The 14,534-nt window shown below is 37.1% G+C and overlaps 1 protein-coding gene across 5 annotated transcripts in view; it reads left to right on the top strand.

The window, feature by feature from the left end:
- The window catches only part of ambra1a (autophagy/beclin-1 regulator 1a), a 64,734-nt gene that overhangs the window by 35,629 nt on the left and 14,571 nt on the right, over positions 1–14,534 (top strand). For all 5 annotated transcript variants that reach the window (XM_043244688.1, XM_043244689.1, XM_043244687.1 and 2 more), the window contains 5 exons: positions 943–1,131; positions 2,146–2,300; positions 5,851–5,990; positions 11,002–11,112; positions 12,188–12,396. In XM_043244688.1, the coding sequence (XP_043100623.1) occupies positions 943–1,131; positions 2,146–2,300; positions 5,851–5,990; positions 11,002–11,112; positions 12,188–12,396 (804 nt within the window). The remainder of the gene's footprint in view (positions 1–942; positions 1,132–2,145; positions 2,301–5,850; positions 5,991–11,001; positions 11,113–12,187; positions 12,397–14,534) is intronic.

Genomic DNA, 14,534 nt, shown 5'->3' with positions numbered 1-14,534 from the left:
GCTTTCTGTTAGTCGCTAAATCACTTTTATTGCTGCTCAACTTATGGCAATTCTGCAGCTTCTGCTAATTTAGCAAAAAGATTGTTACACAGAGTAGTGCTCGTTTGCAAACAGAGATTTGGACGCAAAAATGGAAATCTGGCAGATGCAGAGGCTGACAATTTTATGAACTTGCTAGTTTACTGTGCTTGCTCTGAGAAAAAAAAGTGGAGCTTAATGTTTAGTTTAAATACAGCAGACTTGATTTTCAAAATATGACATTTAAAGATCCTGCAACTTATTCTAAAAAAACTTTCTAAGGCAGGGGTACTCCGGTTCAGAGGCCAAGCAGACCACATTTAAACTACACAAAATGTGAAGGGCCACAAATTTAAATTTGCGTCATCAGACTTCATTTGAGACGGTATTTTATTCAATACATATATTTTTAGTTTTAATATTTTGTATTATGTGGCAACCGTTTTATAAAAGCAGTAAGTACTCGAGGCAGTGCTGTATAGTGAATAAATCACAGGGTGAATCCCTTCTGCCTTTGTCTATTTTGTTCTTACCACTCCAAATCAAAATGTGTGTGTTGGCTTGTACCAGAAAAAATGTGTTTTCTTGTAAAGAATAAAGAAAATGTTTGCTCAGAGTCTATGTATTTCCCCCCTACATTTAACTTTATTAAAATGTATCTACCATATAACTTTCATTAAAAGATCAGATTGTTTTGTGTAGCTGTACATATATTAAAATATTCTCAAATCCTTTGTATATGATCTGTATGTGATGTTTGGTGTTATTTGCATGTCGTGTAATCAGTCTTGCAAAATAATAATGTAAAATTGGCCAATATACATTGCCTTCAAAATTCATATAATCGTTGATTATCATTATCAGATGCAGTTTCCACATCGGTGCAACACTAATTCAGACTCTTGTGTCTGATTTCTTTTTTAGCGTCCGTAAATGTGTTGGTGCCCAACTGTAAGATCTACAATGACGCGAGCTGTGATATCTCAGCAGACGGGCAGCTGCTGGCTGTGTTCATTCCCAGCAGTCAGAGGGGTTTTCCCGATGAGGGCATCTTGGCTGTGTACTCCCTGGCCTCACACAACCTGGGAGAGATGCTCTACTCCAAGAGATTTGGTGAGTGACCCTTAGACATGACTCCCGTTTGACCTCATAAGGGCAGTTAGTTTGTAAAACATGACTCTTCTCCCTGTGCTGATGAGGGTTTAAGACACTGATTGAGCCATCAGAGCCGAAATTATTTTAAACTTGTGCTTAATTAAATCGAATGCAAAGGGACACGGCTGTTTGCATTGTGCTCTCACTTTCGCTCTAATTGGCTGAACAGACAGCAGTGATGGAGCTCTTTTAGAGGCAGCTTTAATTAGATAGTTCCCATTTAAAAGCCAAATGAAGGCAGGGCTGGGACCAGGCTGCTAATGGAAACCAATGATGAGGAAGTATGAGTCCGGCATGTTTTAGATTAAAGTGATTTGAAACGCTGTTCTCTCTCTCTCTCTCTCTCTCTGCGGGATGGTCATCGGCAGTACAGGCCTCAAGGAACTATCATTCTTCCTATCCAGTAACAGTGGATTAATGAGAGCAATCAACCAGGGTCCTCAATACTAAATCGTTCATTTCCATTTGCTGATCACATCGCTAGCACTCTTTGGCTCTTGCACACGCCAAGCAAGGATGATTTCTAAAGTTAAATGGCTATGAAATTAAATTAGGTTTTAGGATGAAAAATTATATTAGCTATAATTACAGTCTGAGCAGGTCTAGGTGTGAACTTTTCTAATTTCACGCTTAACAGATTGGTCTGAATGCTCTGGTTGTAACACTTACAGCAATTAATAATGCACAAAATGAAAATTTTTGTATTAATAGGGTTCAAAATACATTTCCTGGATTTTCATCACTTTAGTTAGTTTTTTTTTTTTTTCTTTTCCACAATCGGCTTACCGCTATGATTTGACTATATTTATGTAGTTACTTCTCAGCTAGCTCATTCAGTGCATTGCTTTATTATAGGGCCACTTTAACAAAAAGTGTTTAGACTAAACACAGTCCTGTATCCCAGTCTTGTTAAAATGAATGTTTGGCCTAGCCTGTAGTTTTAGTCAATGTGTCCATGTGTATTTGTCACAGGTCCAAATGCCATCTCTGTCAGTTTGTCTCCAATGGGTCATTACGTGATGGTAGGTCTGGCATCTCGCCGCATCCTGCTGCATCAGATCACCGATCATATGGTGGCACAGGTTTTCAGACTGCAGCAGCCCCACGGAGGAGAGACGTCCATGAGGGTATGTCACTTCTGACCTCACTTCTTCTTTAGAGACCGCCACAGCTCTCAATACTGTCACGACGACGTGAAAAGATGTGTGACCATGCCTTATGAAAAAAGAAAACCTAAAACCTTAACCACCATACCTTCTTAAAATGAAATGAAGCTCTGTAAAGTTAAACTGGTAACCTGTACATTTATCTTACAATTAGCAAAAACCCAAAACAATTAGATGGGCTTCCTATGTAGGTTGTCAGTGTTGCTGTCCTGTCATAATAAAGGCAAAAATAAACTATTTAAATGATTAAAAATGTAATAAATAAAAAAAATGTCTTCTCAAACAGTAAGACTTACATCTAAAAATGTATAACAAAAAGTATTGTATTTTTCTTTATATGAATTCACACACTTTTCATTTAAATGTTTTCCAAATCACTCTCAAAGTTAGCCAAGCCACAAAACCCATTTACTTCACCTTTTTTTTCTCCATTTTTAGTCAATTTAGTCATTCCTTTCATGACATTTGATTATTGTGATGTTTGGTTATTACTGGTGGTCTGCCCTATGTAGATCAGCTCTCTGTGCTCTCTACAGCAGAGGGGGGAGCCTGGGGTTTAGAAAAGCCTTTGAGTAGGAACCTGACCTAGATACGCTCTCTTAGAAATAGAGAGCGAGAGAGAAGTGGGAAAACTGTGCGTTTGTGTGGAGCGAAGGGCATAAATGGAAATATCTACATGGTTGACTTTTGTTTTTGTAAGCTGTGTTCATGGCAGGATTCTGAACGTGGATTAATTTGAAAGCGATGGAGCAGGAGAGCTTCATTTTTATCCTTGTTCAGTCTCTAAACATACAACACCAAATCTCTCTCCACAGAGGTTAGAAAGCCGGCGTGCAGTGAGCACTTCTTCATGTTTTCATGGGTCTTTGTGGTTATTTCATCAGTGCTCCCTGCTCACGTCTATGTGTGTTTCTTCCTAAGCTTCATTTGTATTCAAAATATACAGTTTCCACTTAATTAGGCTAGCCCACCACAGTGTAGTTCTTACAGTAATGTCTTAATCAGAAACTGTGATGGTCTTAAAGGAGGTTAGTACCGTAGTTACTGCTGCTTGAGCTGTATTTAAAATATAATCCATACATGAATTCAGTCTCTTAAAGACGCTCTCAAGCACCCTTTCTCAGCTCTAATGGTTTTTGTACATCACTACCAGAGGTGATGTAATGAAGTGGACAATGCTGCAGTCTTATATCTTATATGAGTTAATGGTGAGTCTTTGAACTTCACAGGTCTGCTTCCTGACTGTCAGTCTTTCACGTCTCTGTGTGAAGTATTTTTTTTTTCCCCAGAATTACTTTCATTGAACTTTTCTCTGCATTTTATGTTAGACTGAGATAAAAGTTTTTCGAACAACTAATGGACCGCTTAAACATCATTGTAGGAACTGCAAGAACCAGAACCATTTGAACTGTCAGATTGAGTTAAGTAAGAGCTCAGGTTTTCTGTGTGCTATTGTTGGTAAAATATTTTTCCAGGAACTCTGTGTAGAATGCTTCCAAGCTAACCAATGTGAGCGATGTCAAATTGAAGTCAGGATCTTAACAAAACACCTTTTGTTAAGTTTAGGTCAAAAAATATTGGGGCTTATAGGGCTTCTTTACACTTTACCTGGAGTAAAATATTTTTGGCTTTTTTGAGAAAAAGTGGAGTAGTTGTGAATATATTAATTTGACATGAAAATGAATTATTTTACTTGTGTTTAGATACTTTGCTTAGACATTACAAAAGTCTAAAGTAACAACAAAATGTAGTTTCTATTGTCTAATTTGTAAATATTAAAACACCTGGACTAAAAAAATGACAAGAGGCTTCTTCTCTGCGTATTAACCACTATATACATTTGCAACATCTTTTAAAGGGTGCCTGATTTCAGTTGTAGCCATAGCAACAGCACTTTTTTGCATTTCATTTTCTGTGTTTTCAGCTTTTATGAGTGTTCATTTAAAGAGACGTTTCTCACTCACGATATGTTTATTAATATATTGCACAGCATGTTATTTATGTATATTTAATAGTTTCTATCATTTTCCATTCTATAATTATGTTCGGTTTCCGCTCACGTCTTTATTTATTAGAATAGATCTTTCTGTTTGTTTATTTTAAGTGATATTTTCTCATATGGTAGATAATGAATAAATTTAATACATCAGCACCATTAATGTGTCTGCTTATTAGCAGGATTAATTATACACCGGAGAGTGGAAAGAAAATGAACAAAGGTTAGCCCAAGGCTTTATCTTCAGCTTTGCTGTGAACAACTTTTTCAACATAATTAATTTTTTAATGTAATAGTCATTTTCATTCTCAGGTTGTTTTAATGTACTTATCATGCCACTTACCTGCCAGTATTCTCTAACAGTGCTGATGCACACTACTTTCACGTTAGGTGGCTTTAGATGGGTAACTGGCAGTTAATGCCTGTTTAATGAGCAATGTATTATTTAGGAACTAAAAGAATTTTACAGTGGCCATGTGGAATTTTTTTTTTTTTTTTTGAAAGAAATTAATACTTTTATTCAGCAAAAGATTAAATTGATCAAAAGTGACAGTAAATATTTTTTAATGTTTCAAAAGATTTGTTTCAAGGGAATACTGTTCGTCTGAACTTTATATTCATCAAAGAATCCTGAAAAAAATGTATTTCTACAAAAATATTAAACATTACAACTATTTCAGAATTTCTAGTAATAAGAAATGTTTCTTGATTTGTCAAAGATCATGTGGACACTGAAGACTGGAGTAGCTCCAGAAAAAAAAAAAAAAAATTTTGCCACTGCAGTAATATGTTACGTAAAAAATTAATTTCAGATTGTAATAACACTTCACAGTATTACTATTAACCGTATTCTGAGTTAAATAAAGACTGACTTGTTGAGCATTAAATACTTCTTCTTTCAGAAACCTCTTATTGACCCCAAACATTTAATGTGTGGATAACTAATAACTGATTTAAAAATGAATCCCTAGGAACCTCTGGTAAGTAATCTGTGCTGCATATATTAGCACTACTGCTACTGGGTCCGGATGCACAAACACAAAGCGTTCAGGTGCTGCCCTCTTATTCACACTCTTTTTTCTTAAAGAGACTGTTTGAACCGCCAGACTTTGTGGCTTTTATCCTTGTCCTGAATTTCCTGCGTCTAGAGTAAAGAGAGAGAGAAAGAGTTTGTCTGTTGATCACTCATCTGCAGATGAATGAGACCGATTTCTCTCTCTCTGGCAGACATGAGCTTGTCCTATTTTTGTCCTTTTTTTCTAGAGCCAGTGGAGTGTAAGTAGTATGCCAAGGCTGACAGACAGGGACGGGGGAATGGATTGGAAAGAAAGAGAAAGAGTACTTTGGAGAAAGAGATTTGACTTTTCACAGTTTAGCCTCTTCTCAGTTATGCTAGCACTGTTGTCATTTCTGACAGAGACTGCAGTCTACAGCAGAGAGGATGATGGGAGACGCTGGCGACTGATAGAATGAGCGAAACTACTTTAAACAGGTGTGTTCTTGTATATTTTTCAGAGGGTGTTTGATGTGGTTTATCCAATGGCCCCAGACCAGCGAAGACACGTCAGTATAAATTCTGCACGGTGGCTGCCAGAACCGGGGCTTGGGCTTGCTTATGGAACCAACAAAGGAGATCTGGTCATCTGCAGACCTGTGTGAGTCTCCTATCCATCCCTCCATAGCTTACTTGTGGGTCATAAATCACTTTTTCTGTCCTTTTTGTTGTAAGTGTTTTTTTTTTTAAGAAAACCAGCTGGACTCCTCAAGTTGATTGCTTGCCAAAGATAATGAGCCCCTAACTCATCTAGGTGTGGGTCAACATTAAATGAGAAATGATTCGTAATGTTAACCATGGTAAAACAAGTCGCGTTAAAAATGGTGTGCATATAAAAGCATTTTGAATGTTGAACTCAGTCTGTCTTTTCTCTGCCCATCTGTTTTTGTTTTCTGGTGAGAACTGCTCTCTTTTATGTTTATGTAAATGAATGTCATACATCTCAAAAACCTTTTTGGTTTTGTCAGTTCTTCAGCAGTTTTAAAAGAAGTTTTCCTTCAAGTGATTGGTGTTTGTTAGCGAAACAGACACTAATTAATTCACTTCAAGGATCATTTCCCTCCACTGTATTTGGTTGTATAATTTGCAGCTTGGCTGTGGATGTTGCTTTTCTGCAAGTTTCTCATAATTATCATCAAGGTTACCGTAGATACAAAAAGCCCACGTTGCTGCAAAAACATTGTCTCGACAATGCAAACACACTCTCTCTTCATTAATGCAAATAGTTTGCTAATTAGAGAAAACCGAAAATGCTTCATACACAAGCTCACATCTTTATTTGTAGTTTATGTACTAGTGTGTGGTGTCCGGTTCCCAGTCAGTATAATGTTTTGCGCCTTGATAATTGTGAACTTTAAATTATTTTTGTCACATTTTGTCATTTTAAATTTAACCACAAAAAGAAATGCTATCAAATTTTCTCACAACTAATTTTCAGAAGAGTCTGATTTTGGCACTACACCGGTCCATTGTTTACATAACATGCATGCATTTGGCAGACACGTCGATCCACACCAATTTATAAATTATATATTTATCAGTTCATAAATTCCCTAGTATTCAAAGCTTGTGAGCTACAGTAATACACTTTAAGGGGTTACTCCCTAGGGCTGTCTTTGACTAAATAATTTTCTGGTTAACTAGCAGTTATTCATTTGAAGCATTATTTGACTAATCATACATTTATTAATAAATTGTTAAAATAGTACTAATCTGCCTTCAATTGCCTACATTGCCTAATAAATGCTTAAGCACATACATAAATCTCGCCAAGGCACACCGACAGAAGTAATGATTATAAATGTGTCAGGGAAAACAGTAAGGAGGCTGCATTAACATTTTAATACTTCAGTGATATACTAGTGCTTTCTTTGTTTTCAGTTTAAGAGATGAAGTCGGCGATGCTGACCTGTCATCTCTGCAGTAGTGGATGCGCTTATATACACGTTTCATATAGATTACATAATGTGAGAATACCTGTTTTCCATTTGAATTGGTTTATTTGAAAGTAGATTTTTCTCTATAGATATTTTTTTTAAGTCTGCAAGGCAAGCAAACACAGCGTTTCGAGCTCAAGTTCACGGTTCAAGCAGACAGAGAGCGCATCCTGATTGCTTTCATTATTTTACAACGGTACAATGTTTTGTTGCTATTGTGAGTGCACACAAATAAGAGTAGTCTTTACAGATTCTGAATGTCTATTATTCTTATCTGTATAACCAAAAATGTTGGAAAATGAAGTGAATGGGTCCTTCGGTGAACATGATGAAAATCCGTATGACTGCAGTTGATGAATCTAAATGTCTTTTAAAGAAAAACGACAGTTGGGTGTGAGGAAAATACTAATAAACATTTTACATTATAAATCACCTTTTCCGTCACCTGTCAAACGTGGGTTCATGAGTTCATGTTTGACGTAAAGGCCAGCATATGACGCAAGTGTATTATGAAGAGGAGCTGCAGAACCACAGAGGGATCGTGTTTATATAAACGTTACCATTAATGTACAGTGGGTGTAAAATATACAAATTGGTTCCAATTTGGATTAGGTGGCCTTAACTATTCAAGGTTAGGTGCAGGTTTGGTGGTATGGGTAGGTTTAAGGGTGGGTAAAGGTGTAAGGGATGGGTCGACATTGTAATTATAACAGTGATAAGTTATAGATGTGATAACATGCAGGTATGTTTAAAAAGTACAATGTTAAGTGTATTAAATGTTAATGCATGTAGTATAAGGCCAACTAATATAAAGTGGGACCTAAAAATGTAATAATAAATTATTAAATATAATCAAAGGTTTTTGTTGACAGTCATCAGCACAAAATTCATTATCTTAACAGACATGCTCCTACACATACAGAAGCGTTTGAATACATGAAGTAAATTAGGTGAATAATTTGTATGCACACTATGTTTTTTAGAACAAAGGCTTTATGCTGCAGTCAATTCTTGCCGTAATTACCGTAATTACTAGATAACCCATAATGATCTACTCGGTTGGTCACGTCCTCTCAATAAGACTGAGAATAATGTGTTTCTTTGGTAACATGAAGATGAAACTATTTTGAGTAAAATCAGTAAAATTGGCAATGCAACAAGTAATGGTTTTTATGCAAATTCATTATTAATAAAGGTATAATTTCAGCAGGATAGTAGGTATAGTAATTAAACCAGCTGTATTAAACAGTGTTGCATGTTTTGTATTTTTAGAGTATTTTTGAATTAAGACATTAACAATAACTGAGAAGTGGTGATTTTGGTGCTGAAGGGACTGGCGTTTGGTTTCCGCATGATGTTGCAGTGGTCAGGTTGCAATTACGTGTTCTACAAGAAACTAAATGCTTTAAACAAGTCGGAATCTCATAATTATAGTAATTAGATTCACACTATATGGTGTGAATGCACCTTTGCTTGTGTCATGATGTTGTTTGATGCCCAGGGTGCCCATCTCTGTCCTGGAGGACTGTACCTAATATAGAAGTGTGATATTTCTCATTTGTAGACAGCTTAATTGATTATAATGCAATTGATTATATTTTGTTATTTTAGACACTCTCATCTGGAGTAAGCACATGGTCTTGGTTTGTTTTGGACATAATTGGATGCATGTGCACCTTGACTTGAACTTGAATAATTTGCTGGTCTCTACACTGACTTCTTAACAGAATTAATTGCATTCTTCATGACATCTCAATGCACGCAGTTCGGTGAATTTTTAGCATCTTTTCTACATTATCACTATCATTATTCATTGTCACATGATCCACATGATCAAAAAGCATTCTAATATTCTGATTAGCTGTCAAGAAACATTTTTTATTATCAATATTTGAATTAGATTTTTTGGTGAATAGAAAAAGATCCAAAGATCACCATTTATCTGAAATAAAAAGCTTTTGTAACATTATATACTACATTAAGAACAATTTCAGTAATGAATTCGAAAAATGTTACAGTAAGAGATGAGAAAACAGTGATTAGAAATGAAGAACAATAGCATAAATCTGGCAATAGAGGATGAGACAGCCGGGATTTGGAAAAAAAAAGACAAATCATCCAGCTTGGTTAGTGCATGCGTTAAAATTTGCATGAATCCAAAAGCATGGTCACGATATAATAATGCTTTGAGTCATTATACTCATATTAAAACGTTTCATATGGGTAGGCCTAACAGTGTGTTTTACCATTGCGTCTCCGGTGGTTTCTAGAAGCGGATCTCTCGTCACAGCCCCACGCGCCGTGCTGACTATAGACTAATTTTGCAGTAGGCTATTAGGTTAACGATTAAACAGTTAATTGATTGTTAATTCAGATAATGATCGGTTATGGAAATTATAGAAAATTGACATCCCTAGTTTGACTGTAGTGTAAGTTTAGAACATGATCTTCACTTTCCTCAGCCAGGACCACACACTGCTTCCTCTCTGTCAGAATAAGACTGTTACTCTACAGCTTATGATGGACATTGGCAGGAGATGGATCGATCCGACTGAAACTGGTAATTAGCCTCCAGTGGTTCCAGATATCAGCCTACTCTCATGCTGGGGAAAACCCACTCATTATGATGTCCTGGAAAAAGATCAATTTTTAAGTGCACAAATATTGATTACGTTCAAGAATACCATGAGCAGGCCTTCACTGCTTGTCCCCTATCTATTAAAAAGCACCACCAGCTCGAAGCAGTGGTTATTCTGTGTTATGCATTGTTTATTTATGTATTTATTTTCACAACTTAATTACCTTAGCTATATATTATGCGAGTATTCATCACTTCTAACAACTTTCTGCAACCTTCTGACCTGCTACGCTCTTCAAACAGTAGTCAGAGAGATGTTTTGCTTTCAGTTAGTTAGACTTCCTTAGAGAAAAGAGAAAGAGACAAACAGACAAAGAGAATAGTAGAAGGGAAAGGGGGGCAAGAAGGAGTGCTGGACAGGCCCGTTGGGAGGTAACATCTTCAGGAACTCTTGGTTGGAGACAGGTGCGCGGGACGGTTGGATGAAGTGGATGTCAGACTCGGCAACTACGGGACTGTCAGTGCTATGCTAATGAGCCGCATAGATGCATTGTGGGAGTCTGTGGGGACTATAGCGAGTTTCTTTGAGCTAGGCAAATGAGCAGTCACCGGACTACAGCTCTAACACAGTCGAGAAAGAGAGAGGATTCTCTTTCAGTCTGCGTTGTTTAAGCTCAGCTCTTTGTTCTTATGCCTTGTTTGCTGAAGTATTTCTCTGTGTATTTAAACCCGACAAAGTAAAACAAGGGTTTCCCAAAGTCAAAGGGCACATTTTCTTAACCTAATGCATGGAATGCTTGTCTGATTCTTAATTATTATTTTTTAATAAGGAAAACACATTTGCCCTTTTTTTTTTTCCTTCTTTCTTTCTTTCTTCTCAGTTTTTATTTACCTCTGTGCAGTTAATTACTTCCAGTGCGTGTCACCTTAGAATTAAAAGGTATTTTAAACCTTTAGCTTCTGTTGAGTTGAGAAATGAAGGTCGCCCTTTTTCTTCTTGCACAGTATATGATGAGCCTTACCTGGATTACATCTGCTTTTTACTTTCTCTTTCTTTGTCTGCTTATCTTATGTGGCCATGGGAATATACCGTTCAGTGATGTACACTCAGATAGGAACGGCACTTCTGAACACTCTGAGAGAATGTTCACCATCAATAATGGTGGAGGGGCTGGAACCAGTAGCAGCAGGCCTGGAGACGGGGCAGGGTGAGTATGGACTTTCATTGTTCAATTTTTGTTGTTGCTGATTTTACTATCAATAATATAATATATACTGTGTATATATATATATATATATATTACAATGTGTGTGTGTAACATGCTATTAAGGAAGCGTTGTTTCATTAATACTCTTTCATCTACTCTGTTGCGATGTAGTATATATGGTGTGAGTGAGAATTCACCTCCCATCAAATTAGCACCGACCAGCCCTCCAAGGCCCGGGCAACAGCAGCGTGTCACTTAGTGGATGGGCGTGATAGTGGAGCACAGCTGTGAGGCACGGCTGCTGCTAATTAAGCTTCATCACAGCAGCCATGAATCCAGCTTGTTTTGCTGACACTTTTTTGGTAAAAAAAAAAAATAATAAAAATGCCTGTGAGGTGTGTTACTGCTGTTTCCATCTTGTTGGTCTTCGTTTCCTGACACGCTGGTGCCATGCTTGTCCACAATTGTCTTAATGAGACATCTTAGTTCACTCTACAGCAGCAGTGCTTCACCCTAAATCGTGATGGAGTATCCATCTCCTCTCAAAGTATCACCATCCTGACCATTATATTTTACAGTTTAGATCCAGTCTCATGGCTGGAGCAGGTGGCCGAGAGGAAGGCCACAGCAACATAAGACTGCTGGCATCACATGATTAGGCATAACTGATAGTAATGGTCATCCACTGCCTGTCTGTCTGTTTTTCTACAGTCCTTCAAACTTAAATTAAAAAATACACTCTTATAACATACATGATCCCTCTTATTTTGGTAAAATAATTAACATTTTGCAGAGTCTGAAAGGGGTTGTAAACTTTGACCAACTGTACATACTATTGTAGTACATCCTGACTTGACAAACTTCTATGAAAGAAAACAACCTTTTGTCAGAATGGATTTAGCTTTATTAAGCAAGCGGTTATATAGACACGCATCCCGTTCCATCTAAAGTTCCTCCAGCCCTGTGGAGAATTTAACTCTGTGTCATATCAGATCAGACCAGAATCCTCTGAAGACTGCGTGAAGATTCGGTGTAGTCATCACTCACCCTGCTGTGGGATGTGTCTTGTTTGTAGGAACAGCAGGACTGATTGGAGGTCCCACAGAGAGATGGGTTTGATGAATGCGATTGGTCTGCAGCCACGACATCCTGCCCCCACTGTTACATCACAGGGGACGCAGACACAGACTCTGCAGTTACAGAATGCAGAGACACAAACAGACCGTGACCTACCAGATGAACCTCAGCAGCCCAGCACTTCTCAGGGGTCACAGGTTACTGATGGTAAGACACTCTCTGTGAGTGAGAATATCATTATTGAGCTCAGGTGCGGTTTGTCCTTGAGATGAAAAGACAAATCCTTTTCTTCAATTCTTCATCATATTGGCTTCTTCTGCTGGAATATTCTGTATTAACAAAACATTCGTTTTATCCTTTAGACAGGCTCATTCATCTGAATAAATTCAGTCTGAGTGCGTGTTCCAGTTGCAGTCTGATGACAGTATCTGTTTACGTTTGCCAAACATATATTCAGTGCATGCAAAAGTGTGGCATTTAGTGTTACCATAGCAACAAGAAGTCTTTAGAGAGCTTGGCCGCAACTTTTATTTGAAGTCGTTATGTGCTTTTCATATCTCTTGTGTCCTAACAATCTTTTTATTTCTCAGAATGTTAAAAAGACCCCACCACAGTGATGTTACTTTTGACTAAAACTAAAACATTATTGAATTAAATATAGGTAAAAGAAATTAAAATAAAATAAAAAGTATTACATCTAAGTACTTAAATAACTACATATGAAAAAAATAAAACAATTAAAAACGGTATAAAATACAGAATTGCTAAAACAATTAAAGGGAAGACTGCAAATATATTTTAAAAAGGTTCATTTAAAATGTACATAATACTTTGAAATACTTCGATATTTTCTAAATGATAATAAACCAGCACTGCTGCACCGCTTCACAGCCCCCCCAACCGTTTCTGTGGTGCAAATGAAAATCTACATTTTTGAATCCGACTATACAAATTCTCTGATTTACATGTCAGTTATCTGATTATTTAGGCATTCTTTTGGATTGTGCTCAGTCCGATTATTTTTGTTTGAGGTGTTTGCATAATGTTTTTTTTATTGAGGTATCTCTTACATTTGTGGAGTATTAAGCTTCACGTAAACATAGCTCCCAGTTGGTTTTGTACTATTTATTATTCTGTAGCCTTTAGTGAGAAATATGAGAGGTAAAAAGAGAAGATTGGGTGCCGAATTTTGTCTTTTTATGCTAATGGTAATTACAGGGGACAGGAGAGGCCACTCCACCAAGCACCCACCATCCGAATCTCTTAAGTTAATGTGTGTGTAGTATTGCTCTCAGGTTTGATGGCGGTTAGCTTCAGAGAGAGCATTCAAGCCAGAAAATACTACATTGCATCTCTCTTCCTCGCTACCAGCCATATTCTCTCTTCAGCCCAGCCTCCATTACCCATCAGCCCACTTTAGCTCTCTGCTCTTATTACTCTTACTCTTCATGTGTCGCTTTTAGCAGCACACCAAACAGATGAATAAGCATGTCTCGATGAAGCTTAACTATTTTGAGGGCCCAGATATGAATCGCAGAAATAAGCAGAGCGTCAGATTTAACCCAGCTGACATTTGTATTTTTAGACGGTTGGGCTGTTTAAATGTGCAGTTTTATTTATAAACATGGTTAGCAGTCGGAGCCGCTGCTGAAATGATATGTCTGATATAATGCCTGGTGGGAGCTCAGCTTCTGAAGAGTCAGATCATAGTGTGTGCAATATTTAGCAACGCATTATTAATAATTAACTTCTTTCCATAGCTATAGATTGTAAAATGTAAATCTGACCATCTGTCTGACGTATCCAGTCAAGTTGCATTTATTTGTCCTTCGCACAGCTTACATAAGGTTTACTGAAATAGTAATGCATGAGATGAGGCTCGGTGTAGAGCATTTTAGAGTGCAGGAATAGTATAATATTATAGTAACTGTTATTATATAATATTGCAATAAAGGTACAGAGTGCTAAAGAGTAACAGTACTAGAGAAAACAAAGTAGCGTTGGTGACTGCCAAGTGACACTATCAGAAACAGAGTACTGTGTATGGTTTCAAATGTACTCTAGTTCTGGTTCTGGTCTTTTTTTTCTCTTCACTCTTTCTTTTAGTCCAGGTTAGTTCAGTCTAATGCCACAAGCTTTACTGTAATTCCTGATTGTGCAGCACAGGTATAAACACTTGTAAAGCTCTGTCAGAAAAAGAAATTGTATGAGTACAGATAACGTTTTTTTTTTTTTTTGGCTTATGTTTTTCAGCTCAGGACACCATAAAGTTGGCATTTCGCTTTAACTTACATAGAATTACAGGTTAGCAGTTTTAAAGTTTATAAGCTGTAGCTGGAAAGTTG

The sequence above is a fragment of the Puntigrus tetrazona genome, chromosome 7, assembly GCF_018831695.1.
Source record: "Puntigrus tetrazona isolate hp1 chromosome 7, ASM1883169v1, whole genome shotgun sequence".
Taxonomy (NCBI): Eukaryota; Metazoa; Chordata; class Actinopteri; order Cypriniformes; family Cyprinidae; genus Puntigrus; species Puntigrus tetrazona.
Note: the sequence above shows the minus strand (reverse complement) of the source record. Positions and strands in the feature narration are given on the sequence as shown.